Raw genomic sequence first — 25,351 nt, forward strand, 5'->3', positions numbered from 1 at the left:
CCCACACATCCAGGAGCCTGGGGCCCACACACACACACACATACATACATACATCCAGGAGCCTGGGCCCCCCCCACACACACACACACACACACACACACACACACACACACACACACACACACACACACACACACACACACACACACACGAGCCTGGGGCCCACACTGCTGATACGGCACAAGGTACGTTCGCTTTGTATTACAACTGGTGACAAACTACAACTCCTAATCTGACTGCTGGGAGTTGTAGTTCTGCCTCTGGGCCAGTCACTTGTGCTGAGACCTGGTGACTATGTGCAGCCACTGACGCCACAGCCGCTCACTCACCTGCTTCGCTTCTCAGTTTCTAGTTTAGCGCCCACGTGACGTCACTTCCGGGAGCTGTCTTGGTCACCATAGTAACGCGACCCTCCGTCAATACTGTTTAGCCTCCGTCACTAATACGGCCAGTGATGTGTCGCTGACCGAGTCTTGGGCTCCGGTATCAGTAATGACTTAATCGATTGACTCTATCGGCTATCCTAAGTCCGTCTGCGAGGTGGATGCGGTCGGTGTTCGATTCTTCTGGCCTGGCTCAGGAGACCCCGGAAGTAGTGTGTGTGTCACACGTGGGCTGCGCGGCTGCTGTGCGGATGGCGGAGTCGGTGCCAGCCTGCGGGCAGCTCATCTGCGAGGGGGACTACGTGGTGCTGAAGAGAGAGGACGTGTTCAAAGCGGTGCAGGTGCAGAGGAGGAAGTGAGTGTCTGCGGCCGGACCACGTGTCACTGATAGCAGCATGTCACTGATAGCCGCAGCTGCCCCGTGTGCTCCCGGGATCCCGCTAGTATCACCCATCCGGGCCATCCGCATCTCCAGCAGATCGGCTCCTATTGAATGAATGTGAGCAGCCGCTACAGTGTATGAAGCTGATCGGGGGGTGCAGGGTGGTGACCCCACTAAGCTGTTATTGATGCCCTGGCAGAGCAACCTGGGGGGATAATGAGCAGCCATGTATCATTATTGGTGAATGGAGATAATAATCCCGCCCCGTGCGCCTCCGATCCAGTGATCAGACTCCAACCACGCCCACTTGTCAGTGTATTCACAGGACATCGGCCGGCAGTCACACAGAATCGGAGAGCGGCGGTGACTGTTCAGTGCTGCGTCCCAATCACTGGGTCGGAGCAAGGAACAATCATTAGGACGGGCGGCCGTTTACCCCCATGGACCTTGTATAGTGCTCATTCACAGCTCCAGCCTTCACACATCCGTGTTTTCCGCAGATGACACTTATCCCTGATAGTCCATGGGGCCATTCACATGTCGCAGAGACATACCCGATTTTCACATATGCGCCTTATCAAAATCAGCGATGCAAATTAATGGGTCTGTGAAAAATCGGATGGCATCAGATGTGCAATCTGATTTTTATGGGCTGTCAGAAAGGAGGTGTTGACATTTTTTTTAATAATTTCCCCACTTTCGAGAAAAACAGATGACACTCAGACCAAACAATGATCAGAATAGTCGGGTCCAACATAAAAAAAAAATTTGGACAAAGTTGCGGGTTAACCTTGATATGTATTGACAGCTCTCCTCACAGTATAGTGGGCCCCACATAGTCCAGCATATAGTATAGTGGGCCCCACATAGTCCAGCATATAGTATAGTGGGCCCCACATAGTCCAGCATATAGTATAGTGGGCCCCAGATAGTCTTCCATATAGTTTAGTGGGCCCCGCATACTCCTCCATATAGTGTAGTGGGCCCCACATAGTCCTCCATATAGTATAGTGGGCCCCACATAGTCCTCCATATAGTATAGTGGGCCCCACATAGTCCTCCATATAGTATAGTGGGCCCCACATAGTCCTCCATATAGTATAGTGGGCCCCACATAGTCCTCCATATAGTATAGTGGGCCCCACATAGTCCTCCATATAGTATAGTGGGCCCCACATAGTCCTCCATATAGTATAGTGGGCCCCACATAGTCCTCCATATAGTATAGTGGGCCCCACATAGTCTTCCATATACTATAGTGGGCCCCACATAGTCTTCCATATACTATAGTGGGCCCCACATAGTCTTCCATATACTATAGTGGGCCCCACATAGTCTTCCATATACTATAGTGGGCCCCACATAGTCTTCCATATACTATAGTGGGCCCCACATAGTCTTCCATATACTATAGTGGGCCCCACATAGTCTTCCATATACTATAGTGGGCCCCACATAGTCTTCCATATACTATAGTGGGCCCCACATAGTCTTCCATATACTATAGTGGGCCCCACATAGTCTTCCATATACTATAGTGGGCCCCACATAGTCTTCCATATACTATAGTGGGCCCCACATAGTCTTCCATATACTATAGTGGGCCCCACATAGTCTTCCATATACTATAGTGGGCCCCACATAGTCTTCCATATACGATAGTGGGCCCCACATAGTCTTCCATATACTATAGTGGGCCCCACATAGTCTTCCATATACTATAGTGGGCCCCACATAGTCTTCCATATACTATAGTGGGCCCCACATAGTCTTCCATATACTATAGTGGGCCCCACATAGTCTTCCATATACTATAGTGGGCCCCACATAGTCCTCCATATAGTATAGTGGGCCCCACATAGTCCTCCATATAGTATAGTGGGCCCCACATAGTCCTCCATATAGTATAGTGGGCCCCACATAGTCCTCCATATAGTATAGTGGGCCCCACATAGTCCTCCATATAGTATAGTGGGCCCCACATAGTCTTCCATATACTATAGTGGGCCCCACATAGTCTTCCATATACTATAGTGGGCCCCACATAGTCTTCCATATACTATAGTGGGCCCCACATAGTCTTCCATATACTATAGTGGGCCCCACATAGTCTTCCATATACTATAGTGGGCCCCACATAGTCTTCCATATACTATAGTGGGCCCCACATAGTCTTCCATATACTATAGTGGGCCCCACATAGTCTTCCATATACTATAGTGGGCCCCACATAGTCTTCCATATACTATAGTGGGCCCCACATAGTCTTCCATATACTATAGTGGGCCCCACATAGTCTTCCATATACTATAGTGGGCCCCACATAGTCTTCCATATACTATAGTGGGCCCCACATAGTCTTCCATATACTATAGTGGGCCCCACATAGTCTTCCATATACGATAGTGGGCCCCACATAGTCTTCCATATACGATAGTGGGCCCCACATAGTCTTCCATATACTATAGTGGGCCCCACATAGTCTTCCATATACTATAGTGGGCCCCACATAGTCTTCCATATACTATAGTGGGCCCCACATAGTCTTCCATATACTATAGTGGGCCCCACATAGTCTTCCATATACTATAGTGGGCCCCACATAGTCTTCCATATACTATAGTGGGCCCCACATAGTCTTCCATATACTATAGTGGGCCCCACATAGTCTTCCATATACTATAGTGGGCCCCACATAGTCTTCCATATACTATAGTGGGCCCCACATAGTCTTCCATATACTATAGTGGGCCCCACATAGTCTTCCATATACTATAGTGGGCCCCACATAGTCTTCCATATACTATAGTGGGCCCCACATAGTCTTCCATATACTATAGTGGGCCCCCCATAGTCTTCCATATACTATAGTGGGCCCCCCATAGTCTTCCATATACTATAGTGGGCCCCCCATAGTCTTCCATATACTATAGTGGGCCCCACATAGTCTTCCATATACTATAGTGGGCCCCACATAGTCTTCCATATACTATAGTGGGCCCCACATAGTCTTCCATATACTATAGTGGGCCCCACATAGTCTTCCATATACTATAGTGGGCCCCCACATAGTCCTCCATATACTATAGTGGGCCCCACATAGTCCTCCATATACAGTTAGGTCCATATATATTTGGACAGAGACATCATTTTTCTAATTTTGGTTATAGACATTACCACAATGAATTTTAAACAAAACAATTCAGATGCAGTTGAAGTTCAGACTTTCAGCTTTCATTTGAGGGTCTCCACATTAAAATTGGATGAAGGGTTTAGGAATTTCAGCTCCTTAACATGTGCCACCCTGTTTTTAAAGGGACCAAAAGTACTTGGACAATTGACTCCAAGGCTATTTCATGGACAGGTGTGGGCAGTCCCTTCGTTATGTCGTTATGTATACTGCCCCTATTGGACAAACAATCAGTAGATTTGGTTTCCAGTACCATCTCTATGCTGACGACACCCAATTATATACCTCTTCTCCTGTTATCACGCCGACCTTTTTAGAAAACACCAGTGATTGTCTTACCGCTGTCTCTAACATCATGTCCTCCCTCTATCTGAAACTGAACCTGTCAAAAACTGAACTCCTCGTGTTCTCTCCCTCTACAAACCTACCTTTGCCCGACATTGCCATCTCTGTGTGCGGTTCCACCATTACTCCAAAGCAACATGCCCGCTGCCTTGGAGTCATCCTTGATTCCGAGCTTTCATTCACCCCCCACATCCGATCACTGGCTCGCTCTTCTTATCTGCATCTCAAAAACATTTCCAGAATTCGCCCTTTTCTTACTTTCGACTCTGCAAAAACTCTTACTGTCTCACTTATTCATTCTCGTCTGGACTATTGTAACTCTCTACTAATTGGCCTACCTTTTACCAGACTCTCCCCGCTCCAATCTGTCCTGAATGCTGCTGCCAGGATCATATTCCTCACCAACCGTTACACCGATGCCTCTACCTTGTGCCAGTCATTACACTGGCTACCCATCCACTCCAGAATCCAGTACAAAACTACTACCCTCATCCACAAAGCACTCCATGGCTCAGCACCACCCTACATCTCCTCTCTGGTCTCAGTCTACCAACCTACCCGTGCCCTCCGCTCTGCTAATGACCTCAGGTTAGCATCCTCAATAATCAGAACCTCCCACTCCCGTCTCCAAGACTTTACACGTGCGGCGCCGATTCTTTGGAATGCACTACCTAGGTTAATACAATTAATCCCCAATCCCCACAGTTTTAAGCGTGCACTAAAAACTCATTTGTTCAGATTGGCCTACCGCCTCAACGCATTAACCTAATTATCCCTGTGTGGCCTATTAATAAAAAAACAACAACATAATCACGTTCCTCCATCATGTTCTCATACACTTTATGCAGTTAATAGCCTCTGTGTCTGTACTGCTACACACTTAGGCTGTTAACTGGTTCATGCAGCTTTACATGAACACCCGAGCCTTACACTATGGCTGGTCCAAATAACTAAAGCAATTGTTACCATCCACCTCTCGTGTCTCCCCTTTTCCTCATAGATTGTAAGCTTGCGAGCAGCAGGGCCCTCATTCCTCCTGGTATCTGTTTTGAACTGTGATTTCTGTTATGCTGTAATGTCTATTGTCTGTATAAGTCCCCTCTATAAGTTGTAAAGCGCTGCGGAATATGTTGGCGCTATATAAATAAAATTATTATTATTATTATTATTATTATTATTATGTCATTCTCAATTAAGCAGATAAAAGGTCTGGAGTTGATTTGAGGTGTGGTGTTTGCATTTGGAAGGTTTTGCTGTGAAGTAAACATGAGGTCAAAGGAGCTCTCCATGCAGGTGAAACAAGCCATCCTTAAGCTGCGAAAACAGAAAAAAAACCATCCGAGAAATTGCTACAATATTAGGAGTGGCAAAATCTACAGTTTGGTACATCCTGAGAAAGAAAGAAAGCACTGGTGAACTCATCAATGCAAAAAGACCTGGGCGTCCACGGAAGACAACAGCGGTGGGTGATCGCAGAATAATCTCCATAGTGAAGAGAAACCCCTTCACAACAGCCAACCAAGTGAACAACACTCTCCAGGAGGTAGGCGCATCAATATCCAAATCTACCATAAAGAGAAGACTGCATGAAAGTAATTACATAGGGTTCACTGCACAGTGCAAGCCACTCATAAGCATCAAGAATAAAAAGGCTAAAAAACATCTATAAAAGCCAGCACAGTTCTGGAAGAACATTCTTTGGACAGATGAAACCAAGATCAACCTCTACCAGAAAGATGGAAAGAGAAAAGTATGGCGAAGGCGTGGTACAGCTCATGACCCAAAGCATACCACATCATCTGTAAAACACGGCGGAGGCAGTGTGATGGCTTGGGCATGCATGGCTGCCAGTGGCACTGGGTCACTAGTGTTTATTGATGATGTGACACAGGACAGAAGCAGCCGAATGAATTCTGAGGTATTCAGAGCCATACTGTGTGCTCAGATCCAGCCAAATGCAGCCAAACTGATTGGTCGTCGTTTCATACTACAGATGGACAATGACCCAAAACATAAAGCCAAAGCAACCCAGGAGTTTATTAAAGCAAAGAAGTGGAATATTCTTGAATGGCCAAGTCAGTCACCTGATCTCAACCCAATTGAGCAGCATTTCACTTGTTAAAGACTAAACTTCAGACAGAAAGGCCCACAAACAAACAGCAACTGAAAACCACCACAGTGAAGGCCTGGCAGACCATCAAAAAGGAGGAAACTCAGCGTCTGGTGATGTCCATGAGTTCAAGACTTCAGGCAGTCATTGCCAACAAAGGGTTTTCAACCAAGTACTAGAAATGAACATTTTATTTACAATTATTTAATCTGTCCAATTACTTTTGGTCCCTTTGAAAACAGGGAGGCACATGTTAAGGAGCTGAAACTCCTAAACCCTTCATCCAATTTTAATGTGGAGACCCTCAAATGAAAGCTGAAAGTCTGAACTTCAACTGCATCTGAATTGTTTTGTTTAAAATTCATTGTGGTAATGTCTATAACCAAAATTATAAAAATGTTGTCCCTGTCCAAATATATATGAACCTAACTGTAGTATAGTGGGCCCCACATAGTCTTCCATATAGTATGGTGGGCCCCACATAATAATCCTCCTTATAGTATAACTGGCCCCCCGCCATCCTTAATACAGTATAATCAGCCCCACAGAGTCCTCCGCGCAGAATAGCGGGCCCCGCCACGGTCCTCCGCGCAGAATAGGGGGCCCCGCCACGGTCCTCCGCGCAGAATAGCGGGCCCCGCCACGGTCCTCCGCGCAGAATAGAGGGGTGTCAAGAGCCATATATGATCACCTTGTAGCCAGAGTTTGACTTGTGACTTAGTCTCTGCCTGGATTTGGTCTCCAGCAGCCACCCCACAAGGTAGAAGCAGGATCAGGGCTCCCAGTTTTTATGGTCAGATCAGAAATCCATTGCCTATCCTGTGAATGATGCTGTGATGCTGATCTGTTCCAGGAGTAACATTGACCACGCTTCCCATAGACTCAATATAAGCAGATGTCGCTTCCACACCTGATGTGATTATATTGGTGCCGGACTGTAGGACATTTTGCTCTGTCTGTTTTTATGTGGCCTCCACTAAATTATATTCAGAAGGTTTAACCCTCTGTATATTGTAAGGCTAAATAATGAATATGGAATTCAGGTTTTAGCTTCTTGTTTCAGGCTGTGTGCACACGTTCTGGGTTTTTCGCGTTTTTTTTCGCTATAAAAATGATTAAAACCGCAAACAAACCGCATCCATTAGGCATCCTATTAATAGAATGCAATCCGCAATTTTTTTGCACATGTTGCTTTTTTTTCCACGAAAAAAACGCATCACGGTAAAAAGCGCAACATGTTCATTAATTTTGCAGTTTTTTTGCGGATTTCCCGCTATTTAATGCATTGGGAAGCTCCGGAAAAAAACGTGAAAAATCCGCAAAAAAAACGCATGTGGATTTTCTGCAGAAAAAGTCCGGTTTTGTTTAGGAAATTTCTGCAAATAACCCTGACGTGTGCACATAGCCTCAAGGGCTCGTTCACACAACCATATATTCGGTCCGAGTGCGGTCTATGAAAAACAGCGCTATGACCAATGTTATACAGGGGCAGTGCAGAGGAACAATTTTCCTTTTTTCACTGACCAATCTGTTTATGAAAATAATCGCAATCTGCACTAGTTTCTTTCATAAATCAGATGAGACTCAGCCATTCAAGTCTATGGTGTGCAAAAAAGAATGTACAGAGCCGCAGTATAACCTCTGATTATTATGGATACATTGCAGTTCTGCAGCATTGGAAACTGTAAATGGTTAATAGCTGCTGCTGTAAAAAGAACAGATTTTACACAGATGACAAGTGAGAAAAAAATGCTTTTCTTTATGAAACTGTGACAGTTTTCAGACTATGTTCAGGCATATGTGTTTTCAGCATTTTTTTATGCATTTTTTTTTATATACAATTTTTCCAGCTGCGTTTTAGGCTGAGTTCACATGGTGCATTTTTTCATGTGTTTTCTCGGCAGTTTTTCTATTCTGAAATGGGCCAAAAGTGCTATGGAATCCTTATTCAAGCTAATTCAGTGACAATCCTGAGTGTTGTGCACGTGATCAGTAAATTTCCTTTGAGCATTTGCAGTATGTTTTTTTTCTGCAGCATGTCAATTCTTTGTGCGTTTCTGCAGCGTTTCCCACACATTGACCTCCGTTGAGTCGGTCAAATCCGCAGGTGTAAAAATGTTTGCGGATTTGCTGCAGATTTGCTGAGTTTCTGTTTGCGTTTTTACTACGGTCAGAGCGCTGCGAGGTCATCCTGTCAGATGTCAGCATGATCCCGCAGCTGTGACCCGCGGTAAAAAGCTTATCACAAGCCAGCAGTCGTGGGCCGTTGAGACTACTCCTCCTATCAGGCTATGTCTGCTGTCACTGAGAACAGTGATGGCAGGAGCTGATGGGGAGACGCCTGTGCTCACATTTAAAAACAAAAAACACACATTTAAAATATTTACATACATATTCAAATGCAAATTTAAAAAAAAAAAATTATGCTCACCTACCACCAAATCCCCAATGCCCTCGTCTCCTAGAAAAAATGTAAAATAATAAACCAACATATACTCACCTGTCCACCATAGTCCACGTAATCCCAAGTGTCCCATGGTGATCTCACTTGTAGAACAGTCACATTGGGAAACGTGACTGCTCTACCTGGCCAACGGCGATACACTGACACGAGGTAATCGCTCCCGCAGTGTATCACTGAGCTGCATGAGAGAGGTCACCGGAGTTCATCAGCTGATCAACGGCACCACTGCTGCGTGAGAAAATTCTCACGCAGCGGTGGTGCCGTAAGTGAGAGCATTGGAGCTGATCAGTTAATGAGCTACGGTGAATTCTCTCGTGGCAGCTCAGTGATACACTGCAGGAGTGATTACCTCCCGCAGTGTATCGCCGGTTGTCTTTGAGAACAGTCACATCAGTGACTGCTCTCAGTGATCAGGATCGTCATGGGACATTATGGATTATCTTCTCTGCTGACAGGTGAGGAATATTGTGGTTTATTATTTTATTTTTGTTGCAGGAGACATTAGCATCAGTGGATTAGGCGTTTGGTAACCATGGGTTAATTTAGATTCTATAAATGAGTCTGTCATTATTTCAAATAAAGGACTTTATTCTGGTTGTGTGTATTTTTAGAATATAACTATGGGGTTAGTAATGGATAGGTGTCTTATAGATGCCTCTCCATTACTAAGCTGTAGGCTTGATGTCACCTGACAATACAAAGGTGAAATCAACCCCCCCTCCCCCCAACTATCACCCCAACCATCACCCCACTTGCTACTGCTACAGGGAAAGTGGGAAGAGTGAGGCTAAGCATGCTGATGTTTTTAGCCTGGGGGTGCAATATCCATGGTCTCTTGTTAGGCTATTAATGTCAGCCCTCAGCTGTTTGCCTAGCCTTTGCTGGTTAGATTTTATAGGGGGACCCTATGTAAAAAAATTTCTGGGGTCCCCCTGTAAACTAGCCAGTAAAGGCTAAGCAAATAGCTGTGAGCTGATATTAATAGCCTGGGAACCTTAATGGCTATTGGCTCCTTCCCAGAATATTAACATCAGTCGTCAGCTTTCCCTCTGCTGGTTATGAAAATTACATGGGAGCCCACCCAATTTTTTTTTTTTACCATTTTTTTTCTTTAAGATTTGCTGTTTGGTTACAGCCTATGTAGGTTCATTCTGTTAATGCTCCTACATAGACTGGTGACAATGTGTGTTTGTGATTACTTACCTGCTTAGTAATGAGGGTGTCAGGCTGACACCTTTTCATTACTAAGCTTATGGCTAAAGGTACCGTCACATTAAGCGACGCTGCAGCGATAGCGACAGCGATGCCGATCGCTGCAGCGTCGCTGTTTGGTCGCTGGAGAGCTGTCACACAGACCGCTCTCCAGCGACCAACGATGCCGAGGTCCCCGGGTAACCAGGGTAAGCATCGGGTTGCTAAGCGCAGGGCCGCGCTTAGTAACCCGATGTTTACCCTGGTTACCAGCGTAAAAGTTAAAAAAACAAACAGCACATACTCACCAGCGCGTCCCCCAGCCTCTGCTTCCTGACACTGACTGAGCTCCGGCCCTAACAGCACAGCGGTGACGTCACCGCTGTGCTTTCACTTTCAGTTTAGGGCCGGCGCTCAGTCAGTGTCAGGAAGCAGAGGCTGGGGGACGCGCTGGTGAGTATGTGCTGTTTGTTTTTTTAACTTTTACGCTGGTAACCAGGGTAAACATCGGGTTACTAAGCGCGGCCCTGCGCTTAGTAACCCGATGTTTACCCTGGTTACCAGTGTAAAATATCGCTGGTATCCTTGCTTTTGCTGTCAAACACGGCGATACACGGCGACCTAGCGACCAAATAAAGTGCAGACCTTCTAGCAGCGACCAGCAATTTCACAGCGGGATCCAGATCGCTGCTGCGTGTCAAATACAGCGATATCGCTATCCAGGTCGCTGCAACGTCACGGATCGCTGGCGATATCGCCTAGTGTGACGGTACCTTTAGTGTCAATGACAGCTGCTGACACAAAGTCCTAATCTCATTCCCCTGATGCTACTGCATCAGAATGAAAAAGGTGACGTTGAACCAAGAAATTACCGTACATCACAAAACTTTTTTTTTTTTTTTTTTAAGGGAACCTGTCACCAGTTTTGGCCGATATAAGATACAACCATCAGCCTTCAGGGCTGATATACGGCATTCTATAATGCTGCATATCTGCCCCCAGCCCGACCTGTAAGGGTATGTGCACACGTTGCGGATTTTCCTGCGGACTTGCAGCTGCTTTCCATGAGTTTACAGCACCATGTAAACCTATGGAAAACAAAATCCGCAGTGCACATGCTGCAGAAAAAAACCTTCGTAAACGCTGCGTTGTTTATTCTGCAGCATGTCAATTCTTTGTGTGGATTCCGCAGCAGTTTACACCTGCTCCATAATAGGAATCTGCAGGTGGAATCCGCACAAAAACCGCAAAAAAAAACCCGGTAAATCCGCTGTAATTCCGCACTGCTGATTTCCTGCGGATTTACCAAAAACACACCAAAAATTGAAGTATAGGCTTCTTTCACACTAGCGTCGGCCCGACGTGCCGACGCGCGTTGTGAAAGTAATGCCAGACGTGGGCAGCGGAAGCAGTTTTACGACGCTTCCGCTGCCCCATTGTAAGGTCCGGGGAGGCGGGGGCGGAGTTCGGGCCGCGCATGCGCGGTTGAAAATGGCGGACCCAACGCGCAAAAAAAAGTTACATGCAACTTTTTTTGTGCCGACGGTCCGCCAAAACACACGGTTGCGACGTGTGGCTATACGTCACTAATGTAAATCTATGGAGAAAAAACGCATCCTGCAGACAACTTTGCAGGATGCGTTTTTTCTACATAACGACGCATTGCGACGTGCGTCGAACAACACTAATGTGAAAGTAGCCTAAGCTGCTTTTTTGCAGCAAGTTACTGGCAAGAGTGCAGGTTTTGTCTGTGGGGAAAAAAGCGCAGTGTGTGAACATAGCATTATACTCTTGTATTAACCTACCCTAAAAAAGGGTATTGGGAAGTCAGTCAGTTCAAAGGCCTCTCATGAAACTAGTAAAATTGGGCTTGTTACATTTATAAAAAAAAAAAAAAAGCCGCCTCAGAGGAGATCTCATTTACATGTGTGGTCAGTCAATACAAAGGACTGGCACATGAATCACACCTTTCAAGGACTGGGAGACATTGATTATGTGTGGAGGATAGATGATCCCAGCAGAAAGATCGGGAAGGGCTCTTTCCAGTTAGGATCCGTTTACACAGACTGGTGGCTGCACTATATGATCGCCAATAGGTAAACTTTTAAGGTACCGTCACACTAAACGATATCGCTAGCGATCCGTGACGTTGCAGCGTCCTGCCTAGCGATATCGTTGTGTTTGACAGCGATCAGGATCCTGCTGTGATATCGCTGGTTGTTGATTAAAGTTCAGAACTTTATTTGGTCGTCAGATCGCCGTGTATCGTTGTGTTTGACAGCAAAAGCAACGATACCAGCGATGTTTTACAATGGTAACCAGGGTAAATATCGGGTTACTAAGCGCAGGGCCGCGCTTAGTAACCCGATGTTTACCCTGGTTACCAGTGTAAAATGTAAAAAAACAAACAGTACATACTCACCTTCGCGTCCCCCGGTGTCCGCTTCCTGCACTGACTGAGCGCCGGCCGTAAAGTGAAAGCACAGCACAGCGGTGACGTCACCGCTCTGCTGTTAGGGCCGGTGCTCAGTCAGTGCAGGAAGCGGACGCCGGGGGACGCGAAGGTGAGTATGTAGTGTTTGTTTTTTTTACATTTTACACTGGTAACCAGGGTAAACATCGGGTTACTAAGCGCGGCCCTGCGCTTAGCAACCCGATGTTTACCCTGGTTACCCAGGGACCTCGGCATCGTTGGTCGCTGGAGAGCGGTCTGTGTGACAGCTCTCCAGCGACCAAACAGCGACGCTGCAGCGATCGGCATCGTTGTCTGTATCGCTGCAGCGTCGTAGTGTGACGGTACCTTTACCGATCGGCGGGCGCTTGCCTGTTTACACAAGCAGACCAAAGCAAACGATTCTTCTGGTGGGCACACTGGCTCTTTTGTTTTTTGCGATTGGCTCTGCTCCCCCAAAAGATCCTGCTATTTTTGGATTGGAAATGGCTCCCTGTTATATTTGTGTTCATCCCAGTTGAATGCACATTTAAAATGAAATTGGCACAGCTGAAACCCCGCCTACATGCAGCCAGCCAATGGAATTGATGGAGGGCGGGATTTGGTTGGGCAAGGTTTGTGCCGCCAAACGCCATCATGTCACCCCCAGTGAGAGCCATTCAGAGACTTTTGTGTCTGTCGCGGGTGTACCGGCTCCCGTCTTTCCCAGCAGGGAGCCGGCTCTTTGCTTCAGATCAGTCGCGTGCGACCTATCACTAAACAATGCACATTCAGCGATCTATACTAGATGGCTCAGTGTGCACAGGCCGCCATTGCTCTCAGTAACGTGAGTCCTGTTTACAGGAGGAGTTATTTTATGCTCCATAAAAGATTTCACCCCATGAATGAGTGATCGTCAGCCGGTTTACTAAGCAAGATAATCAAGAATCAAGTCTTTGTAACAACACTCGGTCATGATTAGCTTTCACATTGGGTTCTGGTACCCATTCAGTCTCCGCAAAAGTGAGTTTGGACGTATGAGCCGACACGGCCATTGACTGTAATGGTGCCGGCAGAGCGGGTGTGCGCTCTCATGTGCATTATTTTTAGGTGAGTGCACCTACTGGGGGCGGACACTCAGATGCAGTGTACTGTATTTGAATGTCCACCTCCATTAGGCGTACACTCCCGAAAATGATGCACGTCAGAGCGTACGTCCGTTCTATTGTCACCATTGTGGTCTATGGCGCCATCGGCGCATACGTCCATGCCTGTTTTGTATGGGATTTGGAAGTATGCCTCGACGGGGCCACCGAACGGTTGGCGTAACGTGATATGAAAGCACCCTTATCTGTGCAATGCCCGACCTCAACAGGTAGTAAAGGCAGATACACCGGCGCTGGATGCTTTTCTCACAACAAATGGCATTGTTATGAATAATCCAGCGCTAGATGGTGGAGAAAGCTGGAAAGTGACACCACATGTAAAATGTTAATAGATAAATGAGCGGCTTCTGATCATTCATCCGAGGGCGCGTGTATGCAGCCTGCGCCTGGAGGCAGGACTATTTTGGTTCCCTGTGTAATCCTCCAGAAGAAGAAGAAGCAGTGTTTTCCACGACCCTCCTCCAGATGACATCTGTCGATGAGGACGGCATATGTTCCTGCAGGATTCCATAAGGGACACCGCCAGCTTTATTATTAGGTCACGTTCTGCTTCCAATGTCTCCAGCTGATTCATTGATTTCTCATACTTTCCACGTCTCTTATTAAAGCCTAAAGTGCGCAGGATTCCTATTCTCTGTGTCTGTAATCTCATTTATCTTGTTCCTTTTTGCAAGGCCGCTCTTCTCTTTAGGCGCAGTAAGGCAGGACATATATAATAGTGGCTTCATAAATTACCTCATACAGGCCTCGTATAGACAATGTAGACTATTGCTTCCGCCAGGAGAATTTTGTTAGCGGTTATATGGTCCCGAATCATGTATTTCTCTGGAGGACGTCTGGAAATAACACCGGCAGACCATTAATTGGTTTATCTACACGTTTAATTTTTTTTTTTTTTATACATGTGATAGGTGCTGAGGATTGGGGGGACACCCCCACACCCCTTTTTAATAGCAGAGTTGTGCAGTAGCGCTGAAACATTAGCAAGCCAGAGCTATCGGTTCATTGAGGCGATGGCCAAGACAAATTGTACCCATAGAATGTATTGGGCACTGAATCCGCACGGTCCAGTGACCACATGCAGATTCACTAGACGGTAGTACTTTGGACGCAGCGGACATGTGCAGCATCCAAAGGGTGCTACTTCCAGTTTGCCAAAGGGTTAATCAAAGGTTAACCAAAGGGTACCTAAATGTTTATAAAAAAACATAAAAAATTTTGTCCAGCATGGTAAGTTAAAAAGCTTTACAAATTGCTTTATTAAGTAAGAGATTTCGCTTCATTCCTGTAAAAAAATAAAATAAATAAAAATAATAATAATTACATTATTAGGTGCCAGTGCTTGTCTGCATGCCTGCCATTAGCTGCATTGATGTCAGAACATTCTTATTTGGAGTACAGGTGATGGCAGTGAAAGGGTCAGTTCTTATTTTGCAGTCGGTATATGGACTGCAATGCCCAGAATGACCGTGGGGGTCCTCACCCAAATGTACAGCTTCATAGAAACATATGAGGCTATCCTGGGCATTGCAGTCCACATACCGACTGCGAAATACGCTCTTATGAACCCGCCCATTGCAGTCTGTGTACGGGCAGTGAAATAAACTCTCAGAACTTTCCATACTGGACAAAACGTTATATATTCCTCTTGAATTACTCTTTAGTTAATCTGCAGGCTGACAGGTCTGACGGGTACATGAGCCATCACAATCCCTGCACCTTTCTTTGTCCTCCTGTCGGGTGGGATACATCTGTGTGCTTTCATCTCAAATCAAGTACATTTACTAATATGATATATTTTTTTATCCAACAGGAAAGTAATATTTGAAAAGCAATGGATCTACCTGGATAACGCAGTCGGTAAAAACTACGGCACAATGTTTGAGATAACCGGAGGCGGAAATCTTCAGACGAAGAGCAGTGTGGTCGCGTCAGCAGGTATGGCTTTACCTTCTGCATGAATGGTCTGCTATATCCGGCTGATATGTTATTGTGTCCCCTGATAATAAGCAACACAAGGTCTCTGACATCCACTTATCTATTGCTCCCACCTTTATGGGAGTTATCTCCCCCTATTCAGGGAATCGGTGTCTCCACAAACAGCTTACTAATTCTGTGGCTTGGAGAGGCGAGGAAGAAGCAGAAAGCCCAATTGCTCATGTAAGCGCCTAATGACAGCTATGCATGCTTTCTTAGGCACCTTGCTGCCGTTGCAACCCATTAGTACCTCGGGGGAGGGAAGGTTAGCAGTTCTGGGGCTGATTGGGCGACAAAACATCTTCTCCCTTTGTCTCATCCATTGAGATGCTGCAGTAGCTGTGACTGTAGCATCTAAGACTACGGCCCACTATCAGTATTTGGTCAGTATTTTTTATCAGTATTTGAAAGCTAAACCAGGAGTGGGTGTTAAATACAGAAATGGTGACTTGTTCCTATTATGCCTGTCCTCTGATTGTTCCACTCCTGGTTTTGGTAAATACTGATAGTGGCGCCGTAGGCTAAGGCTGTGTGCACGCGATGCATTTTTTATGCGTTTTTATTTTGTTTGTTTTTTACGTGTGGAAATGCTTCAAAAACACAATGGAATACTAAAGCAAGGTAATGCAATGACAATCCTGAAGTGTTGTGCACATGATCTGTAAATTTCCATCCATATTTGCAGCGTTTTATTTGCTGCAGCATTTCAATTCTTTTTGCGTTTCTGCAACGTTTTTGACTCATTGACTTCAGTTCAGTCAAATCTGCTGCAAAAATGCAGGTGTTTTTGTGTATTTGCTGCAGATTTGCTGTCAAAAACGCTGCAATTTGTCAAAGGGAAATTGTCAGAAGGAGGAAGAGTGTGTGGGCAGAGAATGTGTCTGTCTGTGTGTGTACCCAGGCGTCGTACGTGTTTTGTGACATATAACAGAGACCGCATGAGCTGCACCAAAAGCACATAAAGAATAGAGTTAATCGGGTTAATTACCCATAGTAGTAGTATCTCCGGTCCAGTCCAGGGGCGACCAGGTGAGTGGTCGCCCCCTGGACTGGACCGAAGAAACTTTTCCTATGGGTAATTAACCTCTGATTTATTGTATTCTTTGTGCTTTTGGTGCAGCGCTCCAGTATGACCTACTTTTTGGCTCTCATAGCCTATCTCAGCCATATGTCCTGATTGGGATTGCCTTACTTTTTTTGCCTCGCTATATGTGGGTTAATGGCTTATAACTTTTCCTTGTTGCCATCATAGGGCTGAATGTACATGTCCACCAGGGCATTGTTTGTGGTGCTGCACCATTTGGGTCCAGGTTAGCAGCTACTGAATTTTTTGTCACTTTTGAGGATCACGCTTTTATCCATACACATGTAATATTTTATACAAATTGTGTTGAGTATTTATCTCATGTTTTTGTACCAATAAATTTTATTTTTTAATATATGAAGACTCAGGTTCTCCTATTTTCTAAAGGATAGTATATGTTGGTTTATTATTTTTTGATTGCTTGCAGGAGATGAGGGCGTCAGGGATTAGGCGTTCAGTAAGTATGGTAAATTTAGATTCAATAAAGGAGTCTGTGTGATTATTTCAAATAAAGGTCTTTATTCTGGTTGTGTCTTTATTTACCATGTAACTATAGGATTAGTAATGGATAGGTGTCTTATAGACGCCTCTCCATTACTAAGCTGTGGGCTTGATGTCACCTTACAATACAAAGGTGACATCAACCCCACAAATATGAACCCCACTTGTCACCGCTACAGGGCAAGTGGCAAGAGCGAGGCTAAGTGCCAGAATTAGCGCATCTATGATGTTTTTAGCCTGGGGAGTGCCAATATCCATGGCCCCTTCTTCCCAGGCTATTAATATCAGCCCACACAGTTGTGGCCAAAAGTATTGACACCCCTGCAAGTCTGTCAGATAATACTCAGTTTCTTCCTGAAAATGATTGCAATCACAAATTCTTTGGAATTATTATCTTCATTTAATTTGTCTTAAATGAAAAAACACTAAAGAGAATGAAGCAAAAAGCAAAACATTGATCATTTCACACAAAACTCCAAAAATGGGCCAGACAAAAGTATTGGCACCCTCAGCTTAATACTTGGTTGCACAACCTTTAGCCAAAATAACTGCGACCAACCGCTTCCGGTAACCATCAATGAGTTTCTTACAATGCTCTGCTGGAATTTTAGACCATTCTACTTTGGCAAACTGCACCAGGTCCCTGATATTTGAAGGGTGCCTTCTCCAAACTGCCATTTTTAGATCTCTCCACAGGTGTTCTATGGGATTCAGGTCTGGACTCATTGCTGGCCACCTTGGAAGTCTTCAGTGCTTTCTCTCAAACCATTTTCTAGTGCTTTTTGAAGAATATATATATATATATATATCTTTATTTAGCTCTATGGATTTATAGAAACGCATACAAAGACAAATGAAAAACTGCATAAAAAACGCACGGATTTTCCACTGCGTTTTTCTGCCAAGAGATGCAGAAACATTGCAGAAAATACTCAACGTGCGCACATAACCTAAGGGGTTGAGTTGCTGAGACCAGGATTGCATCAATCACTGCAGTTACAGCAGGAGCAGACCTGTGTGAGCAGATGTTCAGTATCTGGCAGTATTTTACCTCAGTATTCACTGTGCGCTGCTGGAATTTGCCAGTTTCTGACCCAGGAGCGGAGGGTATGTATGCATTGTACATGCTCCCGGCCAGTGGGCACAGCCTTGCTCCATACACTTGTATGGAGCGAGGCCGTGCCTTCTAGTCAGCCACACCGACTAAACAGCCGCGTCACTAGACGGGACGCGGCTTCGCTCCATAGAAATGTATGGAGCGAGGCTACACCGACTGGTCGGGAGTATGTATAACTCATGCATACCCTCCGTTCCCGGGTCAGAAACTGGCGAGTCCCCGCAGCGCACACTGCATACATTTTCATCATAGATGGGAAGGGATTGAAAGAACAGCAAACTTATAAAATGCCTCCCAAAAATATCCATCCCAGAAATTCTTCCCTTTTTGTGTCGTATTGCAGTTAAAGGGACTCTGTCACCTGAATTTGGAGGGAACAATTTTCAGTCATATGGGCGGGGTTTTCGGGTGTTTGATTCACCCTTTCCTTACCCGCTGGCTGCATGCTGGCTGCAATATTGGATTGAAGTTCATTCTCTGTCCTCCGTAGTACACGCCTGCACAAGGCAATCTTGTCTTACACAGGCGTGTACTATGGAGGACAGAGAATGAACTTCAATCCAATATTGCAGCCAGCGGGTAACGAAAGGGTGAATCAAACACCCGAAAACCCCGCCCCTATGACCCAAAACTGGTCCCGCCAAATTCAGGTGACAGGTTCCCTTTAATACTGGGAACTATATGAAAATGAGTGTTCCCTGTGTCACTTCTGACCAGCTATGGCTCCTCTTTACCTTCACACTCTATAGTCTGGCTGTAAGACAACTGACTGCAGCAGGAGCCTCCTCCCCGTGCTCCAGCAGCAGCACAAGATTACTGAGCTCTTCTCTTTAGCCCGATGCCCAGCCCAAAGTGCAGGAACCAGTTGACCTTTTAGTGTCGCTCTGTGGAACTTCTACCAACGGAGAAACAGTGTTGGCACGATAATCTGTTATTGTTCCTTTATAAATTTAGAATTCTCTTGAATAATCTGAAAACGTCATTTACCCCATGGATTATATTTTTAGCTGAATTCCTCAAGAGCGACATCCATGTGGCTTTTTTGCTTGCTAGCATAGCTATAAGCATCATGAAGTTACACATTTTACCGACGTAAGCAAGTTGAAATACGCGGAAGATGCAATGCTGACAGAAACAAGTGTAGATGGAATGAAGGATTTAAATTTGTATAGGAGGGCACCGCAATGAATCTAAAGGGATACACCCAGGGTCAATACAAAAATTTTATAACAACATACAGAGAAAAAGCTACAGACCACAAACTGGGGATCACCAGACATAAATAAAGGAATAATAATTTTATTGAATACACACCAACAAACCTATTAAAAATTCAAAAACGACTTGAACATGAAAACACCCAAACAGCTTATAATAAAGCCTGAGGCTGCCCCTCCCAAGGCTGATAAAGAATCCAAATGACTTTTGTAATGTCACAAAGTGAAGTAAGAATATTGCTAACAGTAATCAAAACGATATATATATATATCAACAATAATGTGAGTCCCAATAATACACTTGAATGATAAACATGGATATACAACTACAACATAGTAATAAGTCCAACAGTACCAAAGCTGCTATGTGTAAGTTCTGCCTAGTAAACAAGTGAATGCTGCATAAACTGGCTGAAAAATACTAATATCACCAATAGTGCTCGCACAACCATGAAATCATGCTGTGCAGCATGGCAGAGTAGCTAATACAGACCCAAAGCAGCGCATGGTACATGAAAAGAGCCTGGGAGCGGGGAGCCCGTGGAGATGCCCGACGCGTATCGCCACCGCAAGGTGGCTTTGTCAGGGGCGATACGCGTCGGGCATCTCCACGGGCTCCCCGCTCCCAGGCTTTTTTATTATAAGCTGTTTGGGTGTTTTCATGTTCAAGTCGTTTTTGACTTTTTAATTGTTTTTAATAAGTTTGTTGGTGTGTATTCAATAAAATTATTATTCCTTTATTTATGTCTGGTGATCCCCAGTTTGTGGTCTGTAGCTTTTTCTCTGTATGTTGGAATGAAGGATTTCTTACAGTGTGCCAAGATGGAAAGCTCAAACATGGGACTGCTGCTCAACACAAAGATATTCACTACTCCTTTATGAAGGAAAGATCACCAAGCTACACCTTGCCTATTGGACACCTCACACGAAGAGAGCAATCACTGAAGAGGGACATCATGGTTGGAAGAATATAAGGAACAAGGCGAAGAGGAAGATCAGCAACCCCAATGGTTTGATACTAAATGATGATTATTTCCCGGGTTTAGAACATTGGTGGCCTATCATTTAAGATAGGGTACCAGTATCAGATGGGTGGAGGTTCATCTCTTGGCACACCTGTCAGACAGCTGTTTAAAGGGGCACAGCTTTACTTCATACCATCTATATGCAGAGTTTACCTCGTAGTTACAATATAAGGTATTGCAGTATAGCCCCCGTCACTCTGAGAGAACCCTGTAATAACCTCCCTCGCTGAGTCAGTCCCTCGCCGATCAGATCTTGATGGCCTATTTAAACTATCCAAACCTGGAATCCACTCTGGAGCTGTTTTTCCATGTACCGTAGATCTGACTTTTAACCTGCATTTATACTGAAGGCTTATCAGGAATGATTGTTCTTAAGGACGCTCATTTTACCATAATATTTCAGTATAAGCAGCCAATTAATGATCAAAACGCTAGTTCATTGGTTAAATTTTTTTTTTTGCCTGTTTCAAAATATCATCGTTCTTGGTGATGCATCATCCTGTGTAATCAAGAACTGCATCGCCAAGAACTTTGGCGGCCTACACACAAGGAGCCATCTATTCTAGATCGCACAGTACGCATCGTTCACAACGGTCTATCTGTGTAAACTGCATCAAATGACTGCCAGTCAGTACAGGTTTACCATTTGGTTGTTTAGTGCCGTTGGTCAGTCCGTGTAAACAGACCCTCACTGCATTACATGGGTTTTTGCATTTTGACTAAATTAAAAACGAATGTCATTGTCTTTTAATCAGTGCAGCTTTTGTAATGGATTTGTCTTCTTTCCCCTCATTTCATGTATAGTCACTAAAGCTTTTCTCAGTGAATATGTACCCGGTGCTAGAAGCAAATATATACATAAATTATACATGTGCTTCTCATTTTCCTGGTTTAAATATTAATTTTCGTTTTCCCTTTAGAGCCTAAGGAAGCAGGTGCTGACAACCGTAACATAGTGGATGATGGCAAATCCCAAAAGCTAACTCGCGACGACATCGAAGCTTTGAAGGAAAAAGGCATTAAAGGCCAGGTTAGTCCTAGTTAATGAAACCCCTCCATGCATTCACATCTGTTAGTAGTGACCTCATTCATTATGTAGATGGTATAAATGAAGCGGACTGACCTTTATTTGTAGAGCGTAAAACAAGTTACCTTGTGCATATTGTTAGGACTTATGCCGTAAAGGAGTTTTCTGGGCACAAAAAAAAAAATACGATCTGGCTCTTCCTGTACTGAGTCGCTAAACCCTTCTGTTATGTCTTATTTCTTTTTTTAGCTCCCCTCCAGCCCCTGCTGCCATGCTTATGGGTTATTAATGTTCACACAGCTCACTTGCTCTCAACTTCTGTGCTTACCCCATCCACCCACAAAGCACCATCATGAGACTTATATACAGTCTCAAGATGGATAAATCACCATGACCAGTTTCCTCTTCCTACCATTCCTCCCACTTCACCTGACATGTACTATGCTGACACTGTCCTATTGCCAGTATTGTTACAATGGTTCTACATGTGGCTCCGTGTCCTGTAAGGGAGCAATGACTCGCATATATTTTACTCCTGTATTCTAATATATTATAGCACTCTGGAACGCCCATACTCATCCTTTCTGGGCAAAGTCACAAGCGGATAAAATTCCTTGTTCCATGTGGTGCCCACCTTGTGCTCTTGTGCTCTTCCCTGCCTGTGCACATCACCAGTCACACTAAGCTTGCTGTGCATCACAGGCCACGCTCCCATGACATCACTATTCAGAGCGCACTGCAGAGCTGCTGGAAATCTCTGTACCCTGTGCTGGACCGCAGCAGGCAGTAAGGAGTTGGAGGTCACGTACCACACCTGACAACTCCGGATCAAAGCAGAATTTTAATGATAAAAAGTCTTAATTTCTAATAGGCTTTACAATGCTTTAATTATCTGTGTAACTGGAAAACCACTTGACTTTTCATCCTAAATGATGTCCATGTATGTCTAGAAATACTCAGGTGCACTGGATTTTATCAAGTTGCAATGAAGATTCACAGTCTTATACCAGATGATGAACCATCTTTAGCTTTGCTTTTTTTTAAAAAAAAAAAAAAAGTATATTGGCCTAGTACCGTATGACACGCGTGTGACTGTGCCATCTTCCCTGCAGCTAGGCTGCTTTTCCTATGTAACTGCAGAGATCGGTGATAGCTCGTCTGACTGTCACCAGTATCCTTATGCCCCAGACAGACTGCCAGAAGCCTTGATTACAATTCCCTTATAATGATGAGCGAGCGTGCTCAGATAAGGTGTTATCTGAGCATGCTCGGGTGCTAACCGAGTGACTTCGACGTGCTCGTATAATATGTCCACAGTCCCTGCGGCTACATGTCTCTACTGATCGACAGCCGCAACACATGCAGGGATTGACTACCAAACAAATGTGCGATCGCAGGGACGACCACCAGTCATGAGGTCCCTTTCTCCTGTGAAAATGCAGTGGTAGCATGACCATCACCATAGACCGTTAATAGAACATTGGGGTTCAGGAGCCGTTCTTGTCATTGGCAGTCGTACCCCAAGTAATCGTATATTTGTCACCAGGTACAGGTAATAAATGTTCAAATGATAATATCTTGGAGGAAGCTAAGCTCACGTATTGCCATTTTGGTGCGGGTTTTCCCACTGATTAGCATGCAGATAAACCACCGTGTAAAATAGTAGTAACAGCTAAGTGAGATTTCATCACATTTCACCTACACATTTTTGGGGCCGCTATGTTAGGGTGTTTAGCCAGATTTCTTGTCACCCAGCCTAATTCATGCTCGGATGTGGTGAACCTTATGCCACAACTCTTACTCCGGTCTGTAGCTGGAATCCATTTTCTTGCCAGGAGCACAGAGGCGCACACACTTGTAAGATGCGCCTGATTAAGTGGCGTGTGCCTGTGAATCAAGCGCCTTTTACTCCACCACACCCATTCATAGACACTGGCGTTTCCAATGTCAGTCTTAAAGAGAACCTGTCATGTCCTTAAAGGGACTCTATCAGCACCCAATGATTATTCAAACCAAGTACATAGAATTTCAGAGAAAATATACTTTGAAGATCTGGCCGGGAACATAACCGGAGGCAAGACTGGTCCAGAGTCGACCCCAGCTGGCTTCTCCTGTTCTGCTCTAGGTGGTTGAGCCGTTGTCTTCTTCTACTCTTTTTAGTAAACTTCTGGCTTTGTCTCTTCTTCGTCCAGGCGTGAAGCGTCCTGATAACTGTTATCCTTGTAAAGACAAAAGGTTAATTGCCTGGCCTCCAGCCATCACTGGCGGACATGAATGAAGTGCGATCACAGCGCTCTCCTATTGTGCACTGCCTGCAGCGGTGTTACCTACATCCTCCTATAATTACACGGAGCCGCTCTGTGCTGGGTCCTGAAGAAATTATGCCTTTCCGTAAAAATGGTGTGATAGTAAATAACGGAGGACCCCGGGGAACATGGATTGTTAAAGCATCGCCCGTCCTGCAGCGCGCCCCTATAGCTGGCTGTAAATATTACCGCCGGCGCCTCCGCTCGCTTCCTGCTACATTCCTACAAATCTGTAATCCCCTCCTGAATATCTGTTAGGTTTATTGCCGGTATTGGGTGTGCTGATGTTTGTTAGTATATAGACCTTCTTATAGTGTGGATCCGTATACCACAGCTCGTTATTAATCCGTGTTTCCTATAGGAAATCGTTCAGCAGCTGATCGAGAACAGTACGACGTTTCGGGACAAGACAGAATTTGCACAAGAAAAGTATATAAAGAAAAAAAAGAAAAAGTAAGTTTTGTCCATTTCCATCTGTGCTGGCAGAATGTTAGGACCACCCCGTACGTCCAGTTTATGGCTTTAACCCCCGGTGATCTGCTGCTTAGCCGGGCCTTTCCTCTTCAGCAGCCGTATTCGGCTCTTCAGTTACTGTGGGTGCAGGAGTCACAGATCACCACGCGCTGTCAGCCATAATGGGGACAAGCCGCACCAAGACTCACGGCGTGTTGGAGCACAGATCTCATGGGACCAAATGTAGAAAATCGATGAAGGAAAATCCAGCTTTATAAAAATTGCAAAGTTTATTGGGACAGAAAATTGAAACCTTAAAATATCATCAGGCCTGTGGAGTCGGTAAGCCAAACCTCCGACTCCTCAATTTCCATGACTCCGACTCCACAGCTCTGCATATCCTGATTGTCAAAAGCAACGCGTTTCGGTCAAAGCTTTAACAAAGGACGCAGCTTGCGTGCGAAACGCGTTGCTTTTCACAATCAAGATATGGACATTTTTTTAATTTTACGTCCTAGTAAAGTTTGCACTTTTTATGAAGCTGGATGTTTTTCTTCATCGATTTTATACCACCTCCTGAAGGCTTTCCTCTGCAGCGTCCATAGACTTCCATGTATGCATCATTCTATTGTTATTTAGTATATATGTATTGTAAAAAAAAAAAAAATGGGGAGAAAACCGCATACGGAGCTATACCACCCTTTCTTTTTTTCTATTCTTCTGTACGGTCAGTCCTGCGGCTATGCTCCCTTGGCACACCGGGTCATAGAGGTCCTTCCTTGTGAGGGTCCTGTCTCTTCAGTGTGTGGTACAGGCTATTATCAGTAATGGCTTAGTGCCAGTTCTGTCTCCGCCATCCTGCTGGCTTGTATCCTGTTACACCCTGCGATTCTCGGCCTGCTCTGCGGTGTCTTACTATTGATCACTGCCAGCCAGATGATAGGCGTCTATTAATCTGGTGCAGCGAGCATCCATCTGCTCC

The 25,351-nt window shown here is 45.0% G+C and overlaps 2 protein-coding genes across 3 annotated transcripts in view; one reads left to right on the plus strand and one right to left on the minus strand.

The window, feature by feature from the left end:
• MCM8 (minichromosome maintenance 8 homologous recombination repair factor) overlaps positions 1–468 on the minus strand; it is an 82,616-nt gene extending 82,148 nt beyond the window's left edge. Inside the window, exon 1 of the mRNA XM_077282651.1 lies at positions 330–468. The gene's annotated coding sequence lies outside the window, so the exon portion shown is untranslated. The remainder of the gene's footprint in view (positions 1–329) is intronic.
• A 76-nt stretch (positions 469–544) lies between these two features.
• The window catches only part of TRMT6 (tRNA methyltransferase 6 non-catalytic subunit), a 69,552-nt gene continuing 44,745 nt past the window's right edge, over positions 545–25,351 (plus strand). The window contains exons 1-4 of one of the 2 annotated variants that reach the window (XM_077282652.1): positions 545–738; positions 15,476–15,600; positions 21,504–21,613; positions 24,278–24,369. In XM_077282652.1, the coding sequence (XP_077138767.1) occupies positions 545–738; positions 15,476–15,600; positions 21,504–21,613; positions 24,278–24,369 (521 nt within the window). Of the gene's footprint in view, positions 739–767; positions 883–15,475; positions 15,601–21,503; positions 21,614–24,277; positions 24,370–25,351 lie in introns of those variants that run through there. The other variant, XM_077282653.1, reaches the window with a different exon arrangement.

The sequence above is a fragment of the Ranitomeya variabilis genome, chromosome 2, assembly GCF_051348905.1.
Source record: "Ranitomeya variabilis isolate aRanVar5 chromosome 2, aRanVar5.hap1, whole genome shotgun sequence".
NCBI lineage: Eukaryota > Metazoa > Chordata > Amphibia > Anura > Dendrobatidae > Ranitomeya > Ranitomeya variabilis.